Genomic DNA, 20,102 nt, shown 5'->3' on the forward strand with positions numbered 1-20,102 from the left:
TATTAATTTCAGAAACCGTAGAAATTAAATTACACGAGAATTCTGTTAATGTTCAGTGGCCATATTTGATCTCCAATGCATGGACCTTTACACGCATGCGCAAAGACAAATAATCACTATTTAAGTTTCAGGTTTAACCCGATTCGGTAATTTTCATTCCTGTGATCACGACATGCAGTTGAAAAGCGTTGTCAGCTTCAAGAAGGAAAATCATTTTGAATATTTTCATTAGATTCTTTTAATTGCATTAATTTGATTTTTAATTGTTTTAAATTGATTTGAATTGTATTAAATTGGTTTTTTAATTATTTATATTTTACTCTAGTGTACCGGTAAGTTGTCGATTTTTTCATTTTTTCCATTTTAATTTCTGGAGGGTATCATACGGAAGTGTTCTACTTACTATATTGAGGTAAACTCCTCTTATTATTTTACAAATATGTATTTATATATGATAACACTGAACAATAAGGTTATTGCTTAAAATTTTAAGCTTTTATTTTTCCCTCCCAAAATTCAAGTTCAGATATTGTCTAACACCCACAGATTTAGAGAAGTACAGATTATGCTTGAAATGTTTAATACATATTGAAATATATGGCATACAAATATAGTAAATCTGTTTTTCTACTATTAGCCATACAAGTAACAGGTTTTCACTGCATTGGCAAAATATAAAAATAAAATAAAATAAGTGAATAAATAATAATAATAAAAGTAAAATAAACAACCAATGCATATCCTCCTCACATAGCTTACTATCTAGCAAAGCTTTGAATTTCCCCAAAATTATTATCAGTATTAGTTGCAAATAATGCAAGAAAGAAAGCTTATACAATATCAGCAAAAAAAAAAAATCTATCCACCTTATCTGTTCATCCACTCTAATAATATGCCTAATTATTCCTTAAATATATTCAAAATACCCATTTCCACAACACCAGATAATTCATTCCAACAATCCATTACGCTCTGGCTGAATGCAAATTTTCACAATCTATCCTGCAGCCATCATTTTTTAATTTACCTTTGTCTGCTTGTGTGTGTGTGTTGTCTACAAAAGAGTACAGATGCCAACGGTGTTTAGTTTACTCAATCTATTGAAAACTTAAACACTGCAATCAGGTCTCTACACAAAGGGCTATCTTCGAATTTCAAGAATTGAATCTTTTGTGGTAAGAGTACTCCTTTGTGTTCTTGACTAAGCTGGTTACTCTTCTCTGCACCCATTCCAAGCGGTCCATATCTTTTTTAAAATGAGACTTCCAGGCCTGCAGCAATACTCAGGATGTGGCCTAACCACTGCTTTATACAATTGGGTTAATCACCTCCTATCACTGCTGACAAACCTTCTGTATATCATTGGCAAAAACCCAATGAGTTGTCTTAGCAGCCTTAGTGCCTAAACAGTTCAGAAAACATTATGTCAGACTGTACAATATCCTAGGACTTTTCCATAAACCACCACCTTGAGCATGGTACTGCCTAATTGGTATGTTATTCTGGGATTATTGCTGCCCACATGCAGTATCTTGCATTTACTAATGTTAAACTTCAATTACCACTTCTCAGCCCATCTGTCTAATTTTTATAGGTCTTAATGCAGAGCTTACTTAGATTCCTGTCATTAACCACTCTGCCAACCTTTGTATCATCTTCAACCTTAAATCAAATAGCTGAAATCCAGAATAGAATGGCATCACAGAGGATCCTCACCATCGAAAAATATTCAAGACAACCTTCAACTTGAATCATCACAGAAGATCCTTTTGGGATTAAGAAGGGTTGATTTTCTGCCACCTTGTGCAACAGTTAAATTCAAAACAGATAGATGACAAACTCGAGTGCTGTGTCTTGAATCAGCTACACCATCTACTTTTTTCTGTGCTTCTGGCATCAGTATCTTGCAACATCAATAGCAAAAATATATTAATGTAAAGGAATACAATGTATTCCGGTTATTTGGGACGAATTTTAAAGAACAGAACCTAATCGAGAAAATAGGCAAGGTTTTCTTTGCTTAACTGGGACAGGCGACTGCACACTCGGGATTACCCCCTGATTGTCTCCGACTAGACCACATAGCCTGGTCGGAGATGATCGTAAGCCCATCAAAAAAGTGAAATAAGCAAGCGCCAGTTAACATGATCACTGCTTAGTAGAATCAGCCATTTTGTAGAATCAAATTTCAAAAAGCCAATTCAAATCATTAAAATGCACTACACTTTCATCATTATCTTATGTTTGGTTATAAGAATCAATTTTGAACGCCTTTGTGATATCTTTTTAAAGCACATTTCTGGAGGTCATGACCATAAAACAACTTGCAGTTTCCAGTTTTTTTGAGCTTTTCTGTTGGTGCAACCTATTATAAATGGGTAGTAAACTCAATCTTATTGCATTTGCGATAATACCAATAGTTGCAATTCTGTAGGGTTTTACGTTATTATGGTGAAATGCATTTCCCCTTCACTGAAATCTTCAATCATACACAAAACATAAATAAATTTTCAGACTCTTCTCTTCATTCCTATTTTTTAAACTTCGTAAACTTGTTACTCCATATCTCACTTGCGTGTATCTTGTCAGTTGCAATTTGTCCATGCCATGTTCTTTGTTATTAATTGCTTATATTTTTTATTGTTTTAAAGTTTACAACCCAAAAAAAAATGTCAGCACACAGAAATATCAGTTAGTTAATATGTACATATTACAGTATTAATTAAGCTACGTACGTAAGCATAAATTTATTTTTATTTTGCTAACCTGTGGAAAATATTCTTCCGATTTTCACATATCATTTAATAATAAAGTATAAATTTGTGCTTAATATATTTTTACATTTATAGCCTGTGGATAATATTTCTCCTATTTTCACTTATTAGAATTGCTGTTTAACAGAGAATTAAAATTCAATTCACAAACGTGATCACAATGACCGGTGCTTACTACATATCGTATAGTGAATGGTATTTTAATATGGAGAGTCTGAGTCCATCGTAACATAATTTGATCGTGCAGTGAACAACTGTAAAGTGGGGTCCACTGTATTTTAAACTATTTACGTGAAACTTTGCAAAACTGCAGCAGCCGCTTAATTGGCCCAAAGTGCACTAGTCCCAATGTGTCCCAAATAACCGGAATCCACTGTAATACACTGAAAAGGAGTAATAAGTTTGGTAAATCTGGTATGTATGCATTTTTTATGAAAAATAAAATCCAGTTCACTTCGAATAACTCTCACAAAGGACAAATTCTGTCATTTTCTTCTCACTACTTACATAATGTTAAAAAAATCAGTACTCTATATAGACATTGCCATAAGATACAGTCCCAAAGAAAACAGGATTCACAAAGTGAACTGCAATAATTAACTAAATTGACAGGGATTATCAGGCGCCTCCGTAGCCTGGTGGGAAGGAGCAGCAGTGCGTAGCACATGCTTCTTGATTAGACCGGGGTTCGAGCCCGTCACCACCAAATACGGAGGATGCGAAAAGGTCAGGGAATGACCACCGCATATCCCGGAGCAATATGGCCTTAGTTGCTAATGCTCCTAAAAACCAAATAACAACAACAACAGGGATTATCCCTTACAAATTACAGATCAGTGTAAAAAAACAAGTTTCTGGCCATAGCATGAGTCATACTAACTTACTCCCATCATTGGTTAGCACGTTGTCTAAAATGTTTTTTCTGGAACAGCATCCTCTTTTTGATTCACACAGTAAATTTGTTTTTTTTTTAATAAAAGCCAAGAGTGTTTCTTATATAATTATGCAGAATATTAACAATATGAGCTATTTAACTTTGTGTTATGCTGTAATGTACATCACATCAAAGGAATTCAATACAAATAAGTTCTGCTAAAATTTTATCAAAAATTTTAGCATCAAAGTTTTAAGAGTAGCAATTCATGCATAAAGATTAGTTATGTCAAACTCCCCACAAATTAAATATGCAAAGCTAAATTAATTTTTACTTATAAATTAGAAATTTATGAATTTTTAGTGAGTTGAAGGGGTAGTACTACAGAAGAAAATCCTTTGATATACTGATTGTTTGCTTACCTATTGAGTTACTGAAAATACAGAAGCTGAATCATATCATTCTCCCATAACTTTCATACAAGCTGAATGTAACAAGGGTTGTGCATATACTCTATTAAATTTCATATTGTGTCCTTCACAATTTCTTTCCAAACAAAAAACAATATTAGAAAGACAATTATTCTTATTAAAAAAAAAAAAAAAAAAAAAAAAAAAAAAAGGTGACTCCATCACATCAATGAATAAGCAAAACTGGAGAGAGAACAGAAAACTAAACGGAGAATGTTGCAATCAGTGTGTTGTCATCTGCATTTTGAAAAAAGCACACATTATCATTGTTAATAATGTATAAAAATAATTGGTGGATCAATGCCCTCCTCACTCCATGTGTCTCTTGCCCTCTCTCCCATAGAAATCATGTTCTTGAGTTGTCAACTGTTTTCCTCCTTAGTTAACATAAGCTATAAATAAACAAAATTCACCAGTTTATTTCTACAAGGATTCAATATTGCTGCTTCCTTTTTCTTTAAAAAATAAATTGGATTTTTGGTAGTTTATTTCCTTTTCTTTCTCTTTGTAAAGTTCTTTATAACAAGAAATTGTATTAAATTGATCAAACCATCCATTACTAGCATTAAATGGCTTCTTCTTCTTTTGCATTTCTGCTAAATTCTTGCATTACATGCATACATAAACTTCATTAGAAAATTTATATTAATTTATTAATTTTATTAATAATAGTAAAGAGTGTATTAAAACATCTGAAGATATTTTTAGCTTTTCAAAATTATTCTTGAAAATTTTAAATAACTGAAAGTAATATTAAGGTAATTTATAAGAAATGCAATGAAATTTAAAATAAATTTTGAGATTTGCAATAAATACACAAAGCAAAGTGATTTAAGAGCGATATGACCTGACATGAACTATCAAGCCATAATGTGCATATGATAGACAAGTGGCAACAAAATGGTGAATGAAGATTTCCTGTATTTAAAAATATAATAATAATAATCCTCAACACTGTAATACTTACTACTAACAGTGCAACCAGAGTACCCTGTAATCCACCAAATAGAACATCACTCCAGTGATGCTTATAATCTGACACCCTAGACAGTGCAGTATACCAGGAAGCAAACAAAGCAATACTTTGAAAAAATGGTTTTAACAACCTATTAGACCTGAATTTCATCTGAGCCTGCAGATATAGCTGAAACAAAATTAGTAATCTGATTAATAGTTTGAAACATGAGCTACTAAAACTTAAAATAACAATACTAGTTACAGTGAAATCAGACTAACATTACTACTTGACTGATATGTTCACATTTTGTTTGTTCCACATAATGTAGAAAAACTGAGAATTATAAGAACACTTGAACAAACCAACAGTTCACAAATTTTCAAGCTGGTTTCCTTGCTGCTCCTTTTAATTAACAATTCCTACAGGATCATTCACTATACTAACAGTAATGTAGAACCTGGCATAAAGCTGGTTTTCTTTCATCAGAAACTGACTGCATATTCAAATGTGCAAGCAAGCAAAAGAATACAACTAATAATTTCCAGAAAAATGTATATAGCAAAGCCTAGCTTGTTCTTGCAGTTTACATGTCACAGACTAAGTTAACAGCAATGGATATTTAGAGTTTTTTACTTCCAGGCTATACTGGGCTTGCATACATTGCACTCTGCTATTCTTAAATCCAGTGATATGAATTTAAACTTGCTAATGCTGGTTACATTAAATATATAAAACCAAGCCCTGGTTTTATATATTTCACTATTTTACTCTGAACTGGATAAGGCAGCCCAGAGAGAGTAGGAAAGTAAAATAAATGTTACCCTGCATGAATCATGTATCATACATAAATGATAATCCCATAAATGATAATCCTGTTAGTTTTAAAATTTCAACGGGTTGTAATACAGTTTACAATCACTTTTGATTCATTCTGCTGAAATACATAATAGTAAAGTTGAAATACTATCTATTTACATAAGAAACTGGAATAGAGAATAATAATTTTTTTAATAATCTTAAATTTTCGTTATACTGACATTCAGTATTAATAGTTCAGATTTATGGTGCTTCCAAATGATTATAAATGATAAATAGTAAAAATTATATGCATGATTTGATTTAATATCCCCACATTAAAGCAATCAAAATCATAAAATTGCACTAAATGCATTAACCAAACTGCTGCAGCTCTTACTTTAGATATATTAAAAATCCCCGAACACAAGGACTGTTTTATGTGCTACTTGAGCGTTATATCAAATTTCCACTTAGTGAAAAAAAATTGGACAACAAAAAAAAAAAAAAAAAAACAGAGTACAAGAAAAACTACTTAAAAATGATATAATAATAAAAAACCCTCAATTTTGGTTGTTGTTATTTGGTTTCAGGAGCATTAGCGACTAAGGCCATATTGTTCCGGAGATATGCAGTGGTCTTTCCTAGACCTTTCCGCATACTCCGCATTTGGTGGTCACGGGCTCAAACCCTGGTCTAATCAAGAAGCTTGTGCTTCCTTTGAGATCTCCTTCTCCCCCTTAAAATGGGGGAGAAGGAGATCTCAAATATACAAGGTGTCGCAATAAAGTTCCTGGACTGACACTTTTGCAGTCACATTCAACGAGTTTGAAACTGAAGTGATATGTTGTAGTTTAAGCTTCCTCCAACAGACGGCAGTAGAGAGAATGTTCAGTAAGCTGACAGGTTGCAAATAAAAACCAGATTTGTTAGTAGCATTAATGTTCCATGTCATGATTTTGTAATGGAGCAATGAACAAATATCAAATTTTGCTTTAAACTGGAAAACCTGCAACAGAAACATATAAAATGTTAAAGATTGTTTATGGTCACAAAACGCTGTCGTACCAGTGTGTTTGAATGGTATAAGCATTCAAAAACAGACATGAAAATGTTGAAGATTACCCAAGATGTAGGCATCTGTTAACCTCTCAAAATGAGCATGGAGTTGCAAAAGTTCAGAAATCTGAAGGTAATCCCCTAGCAACACTCCATTAGCATAAAAAAAACCTGATACCATCACCTTGCTAGCAGAAAGAATTAACTTGGCTTTCTTTGGAAGGGAAGAAGAGCTGAGTTTCTACTGTTTAGACTCTTGTCTAAATGTTTCTACTGTTTAGCTCCCTTGTCTCGGACTTAAAGTGACAGACCCATGTCTCATCCTTGGTCACAAACCCTGCAAGGAAATTTGCTGGATCTGCTTGAAAACAATGTAAGTGTTCACTTTCCTTGACAGTTCTTGTGCATTTTCTACTCTCAACAACTTTGGGACCCATCCTGCTGACATCTTTTTCATAGCAAGAACTGCTGTTATGTGGTACACACATTCAAGTGAAATGCCCAAAACCCTGGCAATGTACTGAACTGTCACTCATTGATTACTCCTCACCAGATCATGCACATTTAACCCCAGGGGCTCACATCTGGTGAGTATGGGTTTGGCACACCCAGGGTCCTGAGCTGGATATCATCATTCTTCCCTTTCTTGGTGATTCCCTTTTACTTTTTCTCTCTCTCTCTCTCTCTCTCTCTCTCTCTCTCTCTCTCTCTCTCTCAGGGTAACTGGGGAATTTTTTTTTTTTTTTGGCTGGTGCAGCATAAGCCTCAGGCTTCCTTGCACCATATAGCTAATAATAATAATAATAATAATAATAATTATCAACAATTTCTGGAGTGATGGATGTTGCAGGTCTTCCACAGTGTGGGTATCTTCCAGGCTTTCCCTCGATTTAAATTTTGCAGCCCACTTCTTAACCGTGGAATAGGAAGGGGCATTCTCCCCCAGCGTTGTAACCATATCCTCATGAACTGCCTCTGGCATTACTCCTTTTTCCTCCAAATACTATATGACTACATGGTGGATAATTTTTCCATCCTTGCTGACTTCAGGACTTGTAATTAAATAAAGATATTATTGAAACTGCATGAAACTTTATGGGTTACTATTTGAAGTGTTATACATTAAGTACAAAAATTTAACACTGTACCCTTTAATACTCAGGCCACAAACTTTCCAAATGCCCCTTATAGCAATGTGCACATGCTAAATGGATCACACAATTGAAGTTTTTACTCATGAAAAATTTTTAAATGTGAGAATCTTCCACAATAAAGATTTCCATGACTGCATCCAGAAGCAGTTTATCAACACTCCACAACAGTTCAGATGTATTAATTATATTATTATTTGATATGCAAATTATTTTATTTGACAAGATCCTTTACAAACCCCATAAAAAAGAATCAAGTTATTATTGTATTTGAGGGTTTTTGGTGCAGATACTTGGGCCATAATGTGCCTGTTCATGATTAAATTTTGACTAAATCTTCCACATTATGCTGATCAGAGATGATTATATAAATTTATGCATTTTAAATATTCAAACAGTTCAAAATTTGCATCATTGCCAAGTATATGTGAAAAAGTTAAAAGTTCCTGCAAAGTTGGATAGAGAGCTAAAACTAGATTTCCAGATACTTGAGTGCTGAGAACATTCAATGAGGATATTCTTGAACTGTGAGCTGGGATTGACAGAAGGAACATTCCCACCCATAAAGCAAATATAGATGGTTCTCTCTTGGGCAAATATAGATGAGTTGGATAGGAATGACCAATGTAAAGTCTTGCTAGAACCACTTCTTCTCGCCTGCTTCTCCTGGACCTAGATGCTTACTGCTGCAGTTCTTTTTTTGCAGAAGTTTATTAATAATCTGAGTTTCCCACAGTTGAGACCAATGATTCCTACATGCTGATTTAATAATGGGTTTGTAGTCAGTGTAGGACACTTTCAGTGACAAGATGGTCCAGTATTGGGATGTTTAATAGCACGACCTGCGCATTCATTACTTGGGATGCCAGTATGACCAGGGATCCAGCAAAAGGTGACCATCTGGTTGGACATTTGATAGTGACATAATCTAGATTGGATCTGTTTCAGTATGGGATGACAGAAAGGAAACAGTAGATTGAATAGCAGTGACTGCACTCAAGGAGTCTATATATCAGAGTTTGCTTGAAATGGTGGTCATTTATGTTATCTAGGGCTACTTTTATTACATACAATTTGGCAGTATATATACTACATTCAGTTGGAAGAGACACAGCTAATGAGAATGTGGAAGAAAATTGCTGCAGCATCTACAGCTTTATCTGTTTTGGTGCCATCAGTATAGAAATGTAGTTTTTCTGAATTTTCCAAGGTATGCGCTTTATGTAGCTGATGAAAGTTGCTGTTTGCTAGAGAGCATTTTCCCGATCTCAGCTAGAAACTAACACAAAAAAATTAAGAATTGAGTCTAGGGAGGTTCAGCATTAGCAAAGTCTTGGATGATGTGCTGGAAGTTACTGTCCCAACTGAGCATGGGCTCTTCCAATCAAAATCCCACAGGGCAGTTTTCATTAAGTTTATTGTGGTATAGCATGAAATATTGAAGGTTAAACAGGTAGTCCCAGATGGGTGGAAGATGGAATACTTTTAATTTTTGCTGTATAGTTTAATAATAAGGATTTTTGCCTCAGATATATAGGGAGTTCATTTGCCTCAATATACAGGCTGTGGACTGGAGATGTTCTGAAAGCTCCCACTGCTATCCTAAGGGCACTATGCTGGATGGTATTCGCAGTGGTCTACCAGAAAATTTTGTCAGCTGGGTGGCATTATGAATAGTCAGGTAGGGAAGTGTAATACTTCACAATATTATTTAATTTTCTGTTATTTATAAATGTGACTTAAGTGATCCAGAGCAAAAATTAATATTATATATGCTCCTGTCGAATTGACCTCAATAGCATAGTATGTTCGAATTAATATTGATCAAGATCAGTACCATACAGTACCACGAGAATTGCTTAAATTTTCTTAAATTGCTTAAAATGCATCCATTCGATAAGTCCTGGGGAGAACATTAGTATTCAGGTATAATAGAGAACTTTTCCTTGCAGAGTCATAGACTATTGATCCATAGTCCAAGCAGGATGGAATTAAGGTTTTGCAGAAATGTAAGAGGAAGATTCCATCAGCACCCCAGGACATAATGAACCGAACTGAACTGTTTTTTAAATATATTTTTGGATCCTGATGCAGTTTTCATTTTTTACAGAAATGAATTGCAGTGGATTTCTTTTCTGCTAGGGAACAGCCATTTCATAACACTTATTTTGGCTATGGAGAGCTGAAGTTGCTTTTCAATGGTATTCATAGTTTGTGACTGACAAAAGATAATGAGGTTGTCAGCAAATATGTACAATTCAACTGTATTTGGTATGTTCCATGTTATATTTGTAATTCATATTGTAAATAATGTTGGACTGAGGATAGAACCCTGCAGTACACCCTCCTCTTGTTCTATTGATTTGGATAAGCTGTTAATATATCTAATCTGAATGTTCTGTGGTGTAAGAAGCTTTGTATAAAATTGGGGCAAGTGTCCTCTCAAACCAAAAGAATGAAGACCCTGAAGAATGCAACAATGACAAGTGGTATTGATGGCTTTTTCAATATCAAGATTAACCATGACCATCTAATGTGGACCCATTCTTCCAAAACCCATTTCAAAAATTCAGGAATCATGTTAGCCACCTGTGAACCATTTTTTCACACTTTTTCCTGAGCAGCTTATCAATGAAACTGGCCAGTAATTTTTTGTTAAAAGGTATGAGTAGTAGCAGCTTTGGGAAGGCTACAACAACTGAGTGATGCCAAGAGTTAGAACAAGTATTTTCTAAAAATATTTGATTGTAAAAATTTAGTAGTAAGTTTTTGCTTTATTGTTTAAGTGTTATGCAGTGGACTCCATCTGGACCAGTGGCACTACTAGATGTTTTAGTGAGAGCTTTTAAAAGTTCTGTAGATGCCTTTATTTTTTGAAAGATTGGGTTGTAAGAGAATACTGCCAATATACTAATAAATGATTTAGCTAAAGGCATTCACTATTTCTGCATTTCCAGTTTATTATTGAGGCTGGGGACTGCACATATTTGCAATTAAGTGAAGACTAATGAAAACTAATCCAAGGATCTTTCTTTGCTTTTCTTCTTATTTGACACACTTGGATTTGAGTCTTTTAAAGTTAATTAGGTTAGCAGTTGTAGGGAATTTATGAAACGAATTCCAAACTCAATTTTTTTTTCCTGTTTAGTATGCATACAATCCTGATTCCACCAGTAATTGCTGTTGTTGTTGTTGTTTGGTTTTTAGGAGCATTAGCAACTATGGCCATATTGCTCCAGGATATGCGGTGGTCATTCCCTGACCTTTCTGCATCCTCCGTATTGGTGGTGACGGGCTCGAACCCCGGTCTAATCAAGAAGCGTGTGCTACGCACTGCTGCTCCTTCCCACCTGGCTACGGAGGCGCCTAGTAATTGCTGTGTTATGCATTTTTCTGGAAAAGATTTTGGTATTACAGAGGCAGCAGCTTGTAATATCTGACTGGTTATATGTTCAGCGACATTACCAACGGGCTGGATTGGACTATATCATCATCAAAGTGAACATGAGAGGCATATTCATTCCAGTGTGCCCTAGGAAATTTCCACGTGGGGAGATGAATGAAAATTAGTTTAACTGTGTTTAGAGCTCACAAAGAATTGGTAAATGATGACTATTTAGTGGGTTATCAAGACTGACCTCTCCATATTAGCAAATATGGAGGGAGAACAGAGTGAAATGTCTATTGCAGTCATGGATTCTGTAGAAAACTGGATATAGGTAGGCTCACCCATGTTCAACAGGGTAAGTTGAAAAGCATCAAGCAGGAATTTATTAGTTTTCCCTCTTGTTAATTGTTGGAGATTCCCATAGTGGATGATGAGCATTGAAATCCCCAAGTAAGCAGAATGGAGATGGCAGTTGATCTATTAGATTTTCAAAGTCATCTGAGAAGATTGAGAAATTAGGAGGGAGATATACAGAAGCTACGGTTAGCATGATATCAATTACAATGTATACTGCCACTACTTCAAAAACAGTCTGAAGGGAAATATGTTTTGATGGAACATCGTTTCCCTTCAGACTCCTATCTCGTCTAAAGATAGTATAATTTTTAATGGCAGGACACACTTGTGAATTTAAATAAGTTTCCTGTAAGAATTGCCTGCTGGTTTGTATCGATCGATGAGAGCATGTAAATTGTCTTTTACATTCCGAGAACCTCTACAATTCCATTGAAGGATTCCTGCTTGTATTGATCTATTTTTGTTTTGTCTTTCTTGGGAAAATAGTGGCATATTACATCCATCTCATCAGTCACGTGAAGTCCTAAAATTCCATCATCTGCATCATTCTGTTCATTGGTATCCTATGGTGGAGAGTAATGATGCTCTTTGATGGTTTCTGTCACTTTTGGTTTTGTTGTTGGAAAAACATCAGCTGGAATGGTGACTGGAGTATTACTGGCTTGTTCAGATGTTTGTTGCGAGAGACAATGTTTGGAATTAGAAAGTACGGAATGTGTCCAATTTGCAATAGATATATTTGGAGAAACTGACACAGCTGAATCCCTATCGACTGAAAATGTTGGGCAGCTATGACATGTCTACGTACACTCTGATTCTGTTTTTATTATTTCTCTTCTCACCTCCGAGTATATGACTTTGTTGTCCACTTTATATTTCTGAATTTTTATCCTTCTTTCCATACTTCACATGTTTTGGAGACGGCCAGGTGGTTACTCTTAAAATTTGGGCAATGAGGAGTGCTAACAGTGCAGTCAGATTGGTTGTGTCCCTTTGATCCAAAATTAGGACATATTGCCCACCTCAACATGCAGTTTAGGAGTGTGTATTTTTAGCATTTGTAGCACCTGATGGGGTTTGGAATATAAGGTTGGACATGACAATGGCGATAGCCTACTTTTTTGTTGTTGTTAGCAAGTTAGAGCTAAAAGTGAGAATTATGCTCCTTTTCAGGACAAGACTACCGACTTGTCCCAACAAAGAGCATAATTCTCACTTTGTTCTTTTCTTAAAAAAAGAAATAATTCTCACATTTTTCTCGAAAAGAGAAATTTTCTCTTTTCAAGTCATGATTCTCCTTGCTTGGATGACTCTGTTCATGTAGCTCCTGGACAATTTCCTCCTCTGATACAGTTAATAAGTCCCATTCTGCTTCCTTTGAGGAGTTTAGGGTGATATTGGGAGAAACTTATTGGATGTCTGCCAAAATTAGTTAGCTTTAATAACTAATCCAGAAGGTTGGGATTTCATGGTCTCCACCAGATCTCCAGAATGAAGTCACCTTACTGATTTCGGTGAACCTGCAACAGACTCGATGCATTTCTGCTCAAGGAATGGGGATAATTTTGAGAGTGCAGAATGGGGAATGCTGGTGTCTCCTCTTGAGGGATTGTTTTCAGCCTCTTAGGTTGAAAAAAATCATTTTCTGTGTCATTTTTTTCTAGCCTTGAGCTTGATGGCCTTAAAGGTGGAAACATTGTTATTCATCTTTGCTCCTTTCAGCCCTGCCACAGAGAGCCAGGAGCGGTGCTGCTAGAGCAACCAAGTGCTCTAGAACAATCAACAAATGTAATAATATTCATATCATATTTAAGAAAAAAATGACACAATAACAGTTGTCTTTTCTAAAGATTTTAATACATCTGTAATTTTAGTGTTAATGACACACATTACTGATTGTTACTGTTATTTGTTTTTTTTTAGGAGCATTAGCAACTAAGGCCATATTGCTCCAGGAATATGCGGTGGTCATTCCCTGACTTTTCTGCATCCTCCATATTTGGTGGTGACGGGCTCAAACCCCGGTCTAATCAAGAAGCGTGTGCTACGCACTGCTACTCCTTCCCACCTGGCTACAGAGGCGCCGATACACATTACTGAAGGTCATATTTGCTTCTAAATGTGAAGTAATAGGAATTTTAAAAAAATAAACAATAATAATAACAATAGTAACATAAAAAAGGAATTTTTTTTCTTGAAAAAATACTTTTTTTTGAGTGGTTGTATTATGAAGTTTAACATACATTTTTTTATGGTTTAATTTTTCTATTGCCTACTAAATTTATAATTTTAATTAATTAAAAAAAAAGATTTGTAATGCATACAGTTACTATGGCATGTCCAATTTAAAACATCACATTATTATGAATCTTAAAAAATTAATATTAAATAAATTCAATAAAAGTAACTATAGAAGTATATATGATACAATTTATTAAAAAAAACAAAATTACATAAGTTTGGCAACATACAGATGATAATGATATTTTAAAAGCAAAGCAAGAGGATGATTTGAGAGGGGGTTAAGGATATAAACAAAATCATAACTACCCTTGCTAGCAAAGAACCTACTTAAAAAATAGCCAAAAGGTCTTTAAAAAAAGATAATACACAAGTGGGAGGAAATGAGACAAAATTCTACAATAATTGAGGTGCAATCAAATAAAAGCAAAAAAGCAAATCTTAAGCATTATTTATAAATTAATCAAGCTATCTATAAGCTTATATAATAATAATAATGTCTAAAATATCTCCAATGGATTAACTTAAAAAAAAAAGTGAGAAAAAATCCAGCTGAAACTTTTATAACAGTATGAATAAAATACATTATATTATCCAAATATGTGAATGATTAATCACACTTATAAATATATCTATATAGAACAGAAACATACCACAAGATATACCATAGAATAAGCTGAAAATGAAGAATGGCCAGAAGGAAAGGACAGCCTGCAACATGAAAAGCAATATTTAAATACTATGTAATAATATCCACCCTAATCTGTTTTAAATTTGTTAGTATTAAAATCACTTGATTTCAGTTGGCATTTTTATGGAACAAAAACTGGAAAATAATTTCAAACTGATGCTGCTGCTGTATTTTCACATTCTAAAAATTGAATGAATTAATTCTGCAGGAAGAACAATGAAAAACAGTAGGAGCTAATTGAAAAATTACTTATTTTTTTGTTTTATGTTATTCCTCTGATGTTATAATAATTCCTCCATATTACAATAATAGGGTAACAGATGATACCCTAATATTGTAATTATTTTGTTCTAATTAGTCATACCCTTGATACACTTTTGTTAAAATTTGATTTAGTGAACAAATATTTTTTTCTTTTCAAAAAACTAAACCATAGTTGTTGAGAATTTAAAAGTATGCTACAAAACTTAGAGACTATATCAATTTATCTGCATCAAGAAAAAAACAAAAATAAAGCAAACTAAAAAAAAAAAAAAAAATTGTATTTAAGACACAATCAACACATGAAGGAAAAAAACTAAATTTACACATTCCAATTAACTTTACTGCTACTATTACAGATGGCAGGAAGAGAAAGAGCTTTTCACTTTTTAAGTGGTAAAGAAAGGCCAAGAAATTTTGATCACCTTGTAATTATACAAGGTGTGTGTTTTTTTTTCAATGAAAACACAAAGCATGAAATGTATGAGAACCTACAGTACTGTGCATGGGTTAAAGGTTGATAGGAGAAAGAAGATACTTGCTGATATTAGACTTCAATTACCATACATTGTAATTTTCAGGAAATATGTATGAAGGGAAGTTTGAAATTGGACAGTGAAGAACAGTGCCCATGTAAGTATCTAGAGAAAAGGCATGCAGCAGAAACAGAACATAAATGAGACAGAGAATGGAAAGATTTTGTTAAAGATGAGTCATTAATCAAACTAGCTTCCCACTTTTGAATGGAGTCTAGAAGCCTGAGAGAGATTAAGGGGATGCAGGAACAATATTCTGTGGTAGGAAGATTTGAACACAGTGAGTAGCTGTTTAGAAGAAAACTAATAACAAGAGCAAAAGATAAAACCCAGTTTTTCAGATGCGGAGTAAGCAATATTTGTGATGTGCTTATGCCAAGTGAGGTTATAAATCAAGGTAATCCCTAAGATTACCTTGATTTCTAATCAGATATGTGACCTTGTCTAGTGCTGTAAGACAAGCATAGGAGCAGAAGAATTCTTTTTGCAAGATATAAGACAGGACAGAATTTTAGAGAATTGAAATCAACTAAGTTATATTTGTCCCACTGGTGATTTTGATCAGCATTTAAGGAATTGGTATTGCATATTTGAGAAGTTGAAGCTGTTTGTACAGGGAAAGGTTTCTCAAACTGGAAGGAGGAATGTAATGTGCTATCATCAGCAACACTATGGACAGGATTTCTGGTCAATGGAAGGTCACTAATATACAAAAGCAAAAGAGAAGGAAAAAGAACTGAACCTTGGGGAACTCCAGCATTCGTGGAGAAGCTAAAAGACAGAGCTGTTTACCATATCCCATAGTGAGCAGTCACAGAGAAAACTGGATACTCAATTATGAAAAACAATTGGCAAACCATAAGATGAAAGCTTATTTAGAAGACCTTTATGCCAAACATAATCAAAAGCCTTTGAAATGTCAAGAGCAACTGCTTGAGTTTCATCAAACTTTCCCACCGAATTTGTCCATAGATAGTTAATATAAGCCAGTATATCACCAATGGATCGACACTGATGAGAACCATACTGGTCATCATTAATTAGATTGTTTATTTTTGGTTTTAATGGCGCATCAGCATCAAAGGCTATTATGAGCTCATCGAAAACACTTCCTAGTCCATTTCACAAATATACGTGGTCTCAATTATAATCTCAACGATGTCCATTTTCACTCGCAGTCTGCCAAACCCCATGTACTTTTTCTGACAGAATCTCAGTTATCGGTTGATTCAACTACTGCTCATCTCATTTGCCCAAATTATTCACTGTATGATTCCTTTCGCCTCAAAGGTGGTACTTGTGCATATGTCCATTCTGATATTCCCTGCCAAAGACCTGGTAATTTGGAATCTCCTTTTTTCGATCTTCTCTGGCTTAAAATCTCTCTACCTCATTGTGTCAAATTCATCTGTTGTCTCTACCGTTCTCCCAACTCCACTAATCACTTGGAGCTCTTTGACTTCCTCTCTTTGCATTTCACTCTGTACTTTCTCCAGTCCAACTTTCCTAACAGTGAGGTAATTTTCCTTGGTGATTTTAATGTTGACAACTACAGCTGGCTTCTGTTTTATAGTCACACATACCCAGCTGGTCAAGATGCTGAGGCTTTTGCAATTACTAATGACCTCGCACAGATTGTTCATTTACCTTCCAGAATACCGGACAATCCTAACCAAACAGCCAACACACTTGATCTTTTCCTCACAAACAACCCTTCTAAGTACACGGTCAAAGTGTGTGGTCCTTTAGGCACCTCAGATCACAACTTGGTAATTGTCTCTTCTCCAACGGAGCCTTTATCTCATGGCTATTCCCAACCTCATGTTGTTTGGCATTAAAAGAATGCAAAATGGGATGACCTGCAAGATTTCTTTTCTTCTTTTCCTTGGTTGGATTATGGTTACAAAACTTCTGATGTCAACGTTTGCTCAGATCGTGTCAGTGAAATTATTCTTGTAGAAATGGAATCCTTTATTCCACACTCCACTTTAAAATCTCGTCCTTTATCTAAACCTTGGTTTTCCAATAAATGTGCTAGGGCTGTTCAAGAGAATGTTGCATATTGTAATTGGTTTGTTTCCAATTCTTCAGTTTCATTTTCTGCCTACACCAAGGCTCGCAACAATTGTAAAGCAGTTATTAATCAGTCCAAACTAGATTTTGAACAGGCTAAGAGTAGAAAACTTGCTTCTTGCCCTAATGGTAGCCAAGCATTCTGGTCTCTTGCCAAAGCTATTGGCCGCAACTTTTGTCCATCTCTGCTCCCACCTCTGTCAAAACCAGATGGTTCTATTGTCACTTCAGTTAAGGATAAAGCTGACCTGCTAGCATCCCATTTTTCTTCTAACCCATGTATTAATGATCTTGGTAAAACACCTCCCAACTTTTCCAAAGACGCTCCATTCAATGCCTCCTGTGGTCTTCCGTCAAAAGAATGTCAGAAGGATTTTGACAAATCCTGATGCTCAGAAAGCTCCAGGTTCTGATGGTATTTCTCCACTTGTTCTCAAAACCTGTGCTCCTGAACTTACTCCTGTTCTTTGCCGCCTTTATTCACTTTCTTATTCCAAAGGTGTTTTTCCTTCTGCTTGGAAATTTGCTCATATCCAGCCAGTTCCTAAAAAGGGTGACAAATCCCTCCCATCCAATTACAACCCCCATTGCAATTACTTCTACTCTTTCTAAAGTAATGGAGAAATCAATTAACTGGCAACTTTTAAACTACTTAGAATTCTTCCGTCTGATCAACGATCGCCAATATGGATTCTGCCAGTGTCGATCCACTGGTGATATTCTGGCTTATGTTACCCATTTATGGACAAATTCAATGGAAAAGTTCGGTGAAACACAAGCAGTTGCTCTTGACATCTCAAAGGCTTTTGATCATGTTTGGCATAAAGGCCTTATGGTTTGCCAACTGTTTTTTTGTAATTGGTTATCCAGTTTTCTCTCTGACCGCTCAATGAGGGTGATGGTAGATGGCTATCTGTCTTCTAACTTCTCCACTAATGCTGGTGTCCCCCAAGGTTCAGTTCTTTCCTCCACTCTTTTCCTCTTGTATATTAATGACCTTCTTCCATTGACCAGAAATCCTATCCATAGTTTTGCTGATGATAGCACATTACATTCCACTTAGAGAAACCTTGCTCTGCTCAATCAGCTTCAACTTCTCGAATATCCGCTACCAATTCCTTAAATGCCGATCTCCAGGTAATTCTCCAGTCGGGCAAAGACAACTTAGTTGATTTCAATCCTTCTAAAACTCAGTCCTGCCTTATATCTCGCAAAAAAGGATTCTTCAGCTCCTATGCTTATCTTTGGTGACTCTCCAATTTCTAGGCAAGATGATATATCGCTTTTGGGGATTACCCTGACTTCTATTCTCTCTTGACACAAGCACATTACAAATATTGCTTCCTCAGCTTCTAAAAAACTTGGCTTTCTCTTTCGCTCTAAGCGTTACTTTTTTTCCAAAAACCTGTTCACTCCATACAAATCGCACATCTGCCCTACCATAGAATACTGTTCCCACATCTGGGGCGGTGCCCCCAAAACCTCTCTCAGGCTTCTAGATTCCATTCAGAAGAAGGCAGTTAGGTTAATTTATGACTCATCTCTAACAGATTCTCTCCACTCTGTCTCATAGACGTTCTGTTTCCATTGCATGCCTTTTTCTACAGATACTTCTATGGGCACTGTTTTTCTGAATTGGCTTCCTTAATTTCTGCTCTCTCTTTCAAAACAGTCAGAACACGTGCTCTCACCAGCCAAAATCCATTTACTGTCCAACTTCAAACTCACAGAACTAGCTTTTCGTCTTCCTCATTTATTCATTCAACTGCTGTTTTCTGGAACAATCTTCCTTCATGTGTATTTCCTGAAAATTAGAGTCTACAGAAGTTCAAGTCTAATGTCAACATCTTTTGTCTCCTCAACCTCCAACCCAAGCATGGTAGCAAGTACTATAGGTTCTAATACCTGTCGTGTTTTGGGTACTCGTAAAAAAAAAAAAAAAAAAAAAAGGAAGGCTTCTAGATAGATTAGGTGTTGGAGGATGATGATGGATTTCTCCTTTAGAAAGAGTAAAAGTAAGTTCAATGGGACAATAATTGGATGGGAGGGATTTATCACCCTTTTTTATGAATTGGCTAGATATGAGCAAATTTCTAAGCAGAATGGAAAAAACTAGTGGAATGAAAAAATGTGACACTGAGCAGCGGCAAACTCAGGTTTTGAGAAGTGGAGATATACTAGGGACCTATCATAGAACCATTACCATTAAGGATAATATGAGAGTATTACTGGACTCAGGAGTGATTCCGTCTGATTGAAAAAGTGCCAATGTATCACCAAGGCAGTTCTAAGAGTGTAGTGGGAAATTACCGACCAGTCAGTCTAACTTCAGTAGTAGGGAAAATCATGGATACAATGATCAAGGGTAGAATTCAGGATCATTTAGATCAGGGGTCCCCAACCTACAGCCCGCCAGATGATTTCATCTGCCTCGTGAAATTTATTCTATAGAAATCTTTTTTGGTTGCTACATA

At 35.3% G+C, this 20,102-nt stretch overlaps 1 protein-coding gene across 1 annotated transcript in view; it reads right to left on the minus strand.

Annotated features, from left to right (window-relative positions):
* Positions 1-20,102, minus strand: part of LOC150083394 (putative phosphatidate phosphatase) — a 95,882-nt gene that overhangs the window by 15,758 nt on the left and 60,022 nt on the right. Inside the window, exons 4-5 of the mRNA XM_090378494.1 lie at positions 14,721-14,778; positions 5,086-5,262 (exon numbers count right to left, since the gene is read on the minus strand). Of these exons, the coding sequence (XP_090234620.1) occupies positions 5,086-5,262; positions 14,721-14,778 (235 nt within the window). The remainder of the gene's footprint in view (positions 1-5,085; positions 5,263-14,720; positions 14,779-20,102) is intronic.

The sequence above is a fragment of the Mastigoproctus giganteus genome, chromosome 7, assembly GCF_048544385.1.
Source record: "Mastigoproctus giganteus isolate SK-2022 chromosome 7, ASM4854438v1, whole genome shotgun sequence".
NCBI classification, from domain to species: Eukaryota; Metazoa; Arthropoda; class Arachnida; order Uropygi; family Thelyphonidae; genus Mastigoproctus; species Mastigoproctus giganteus.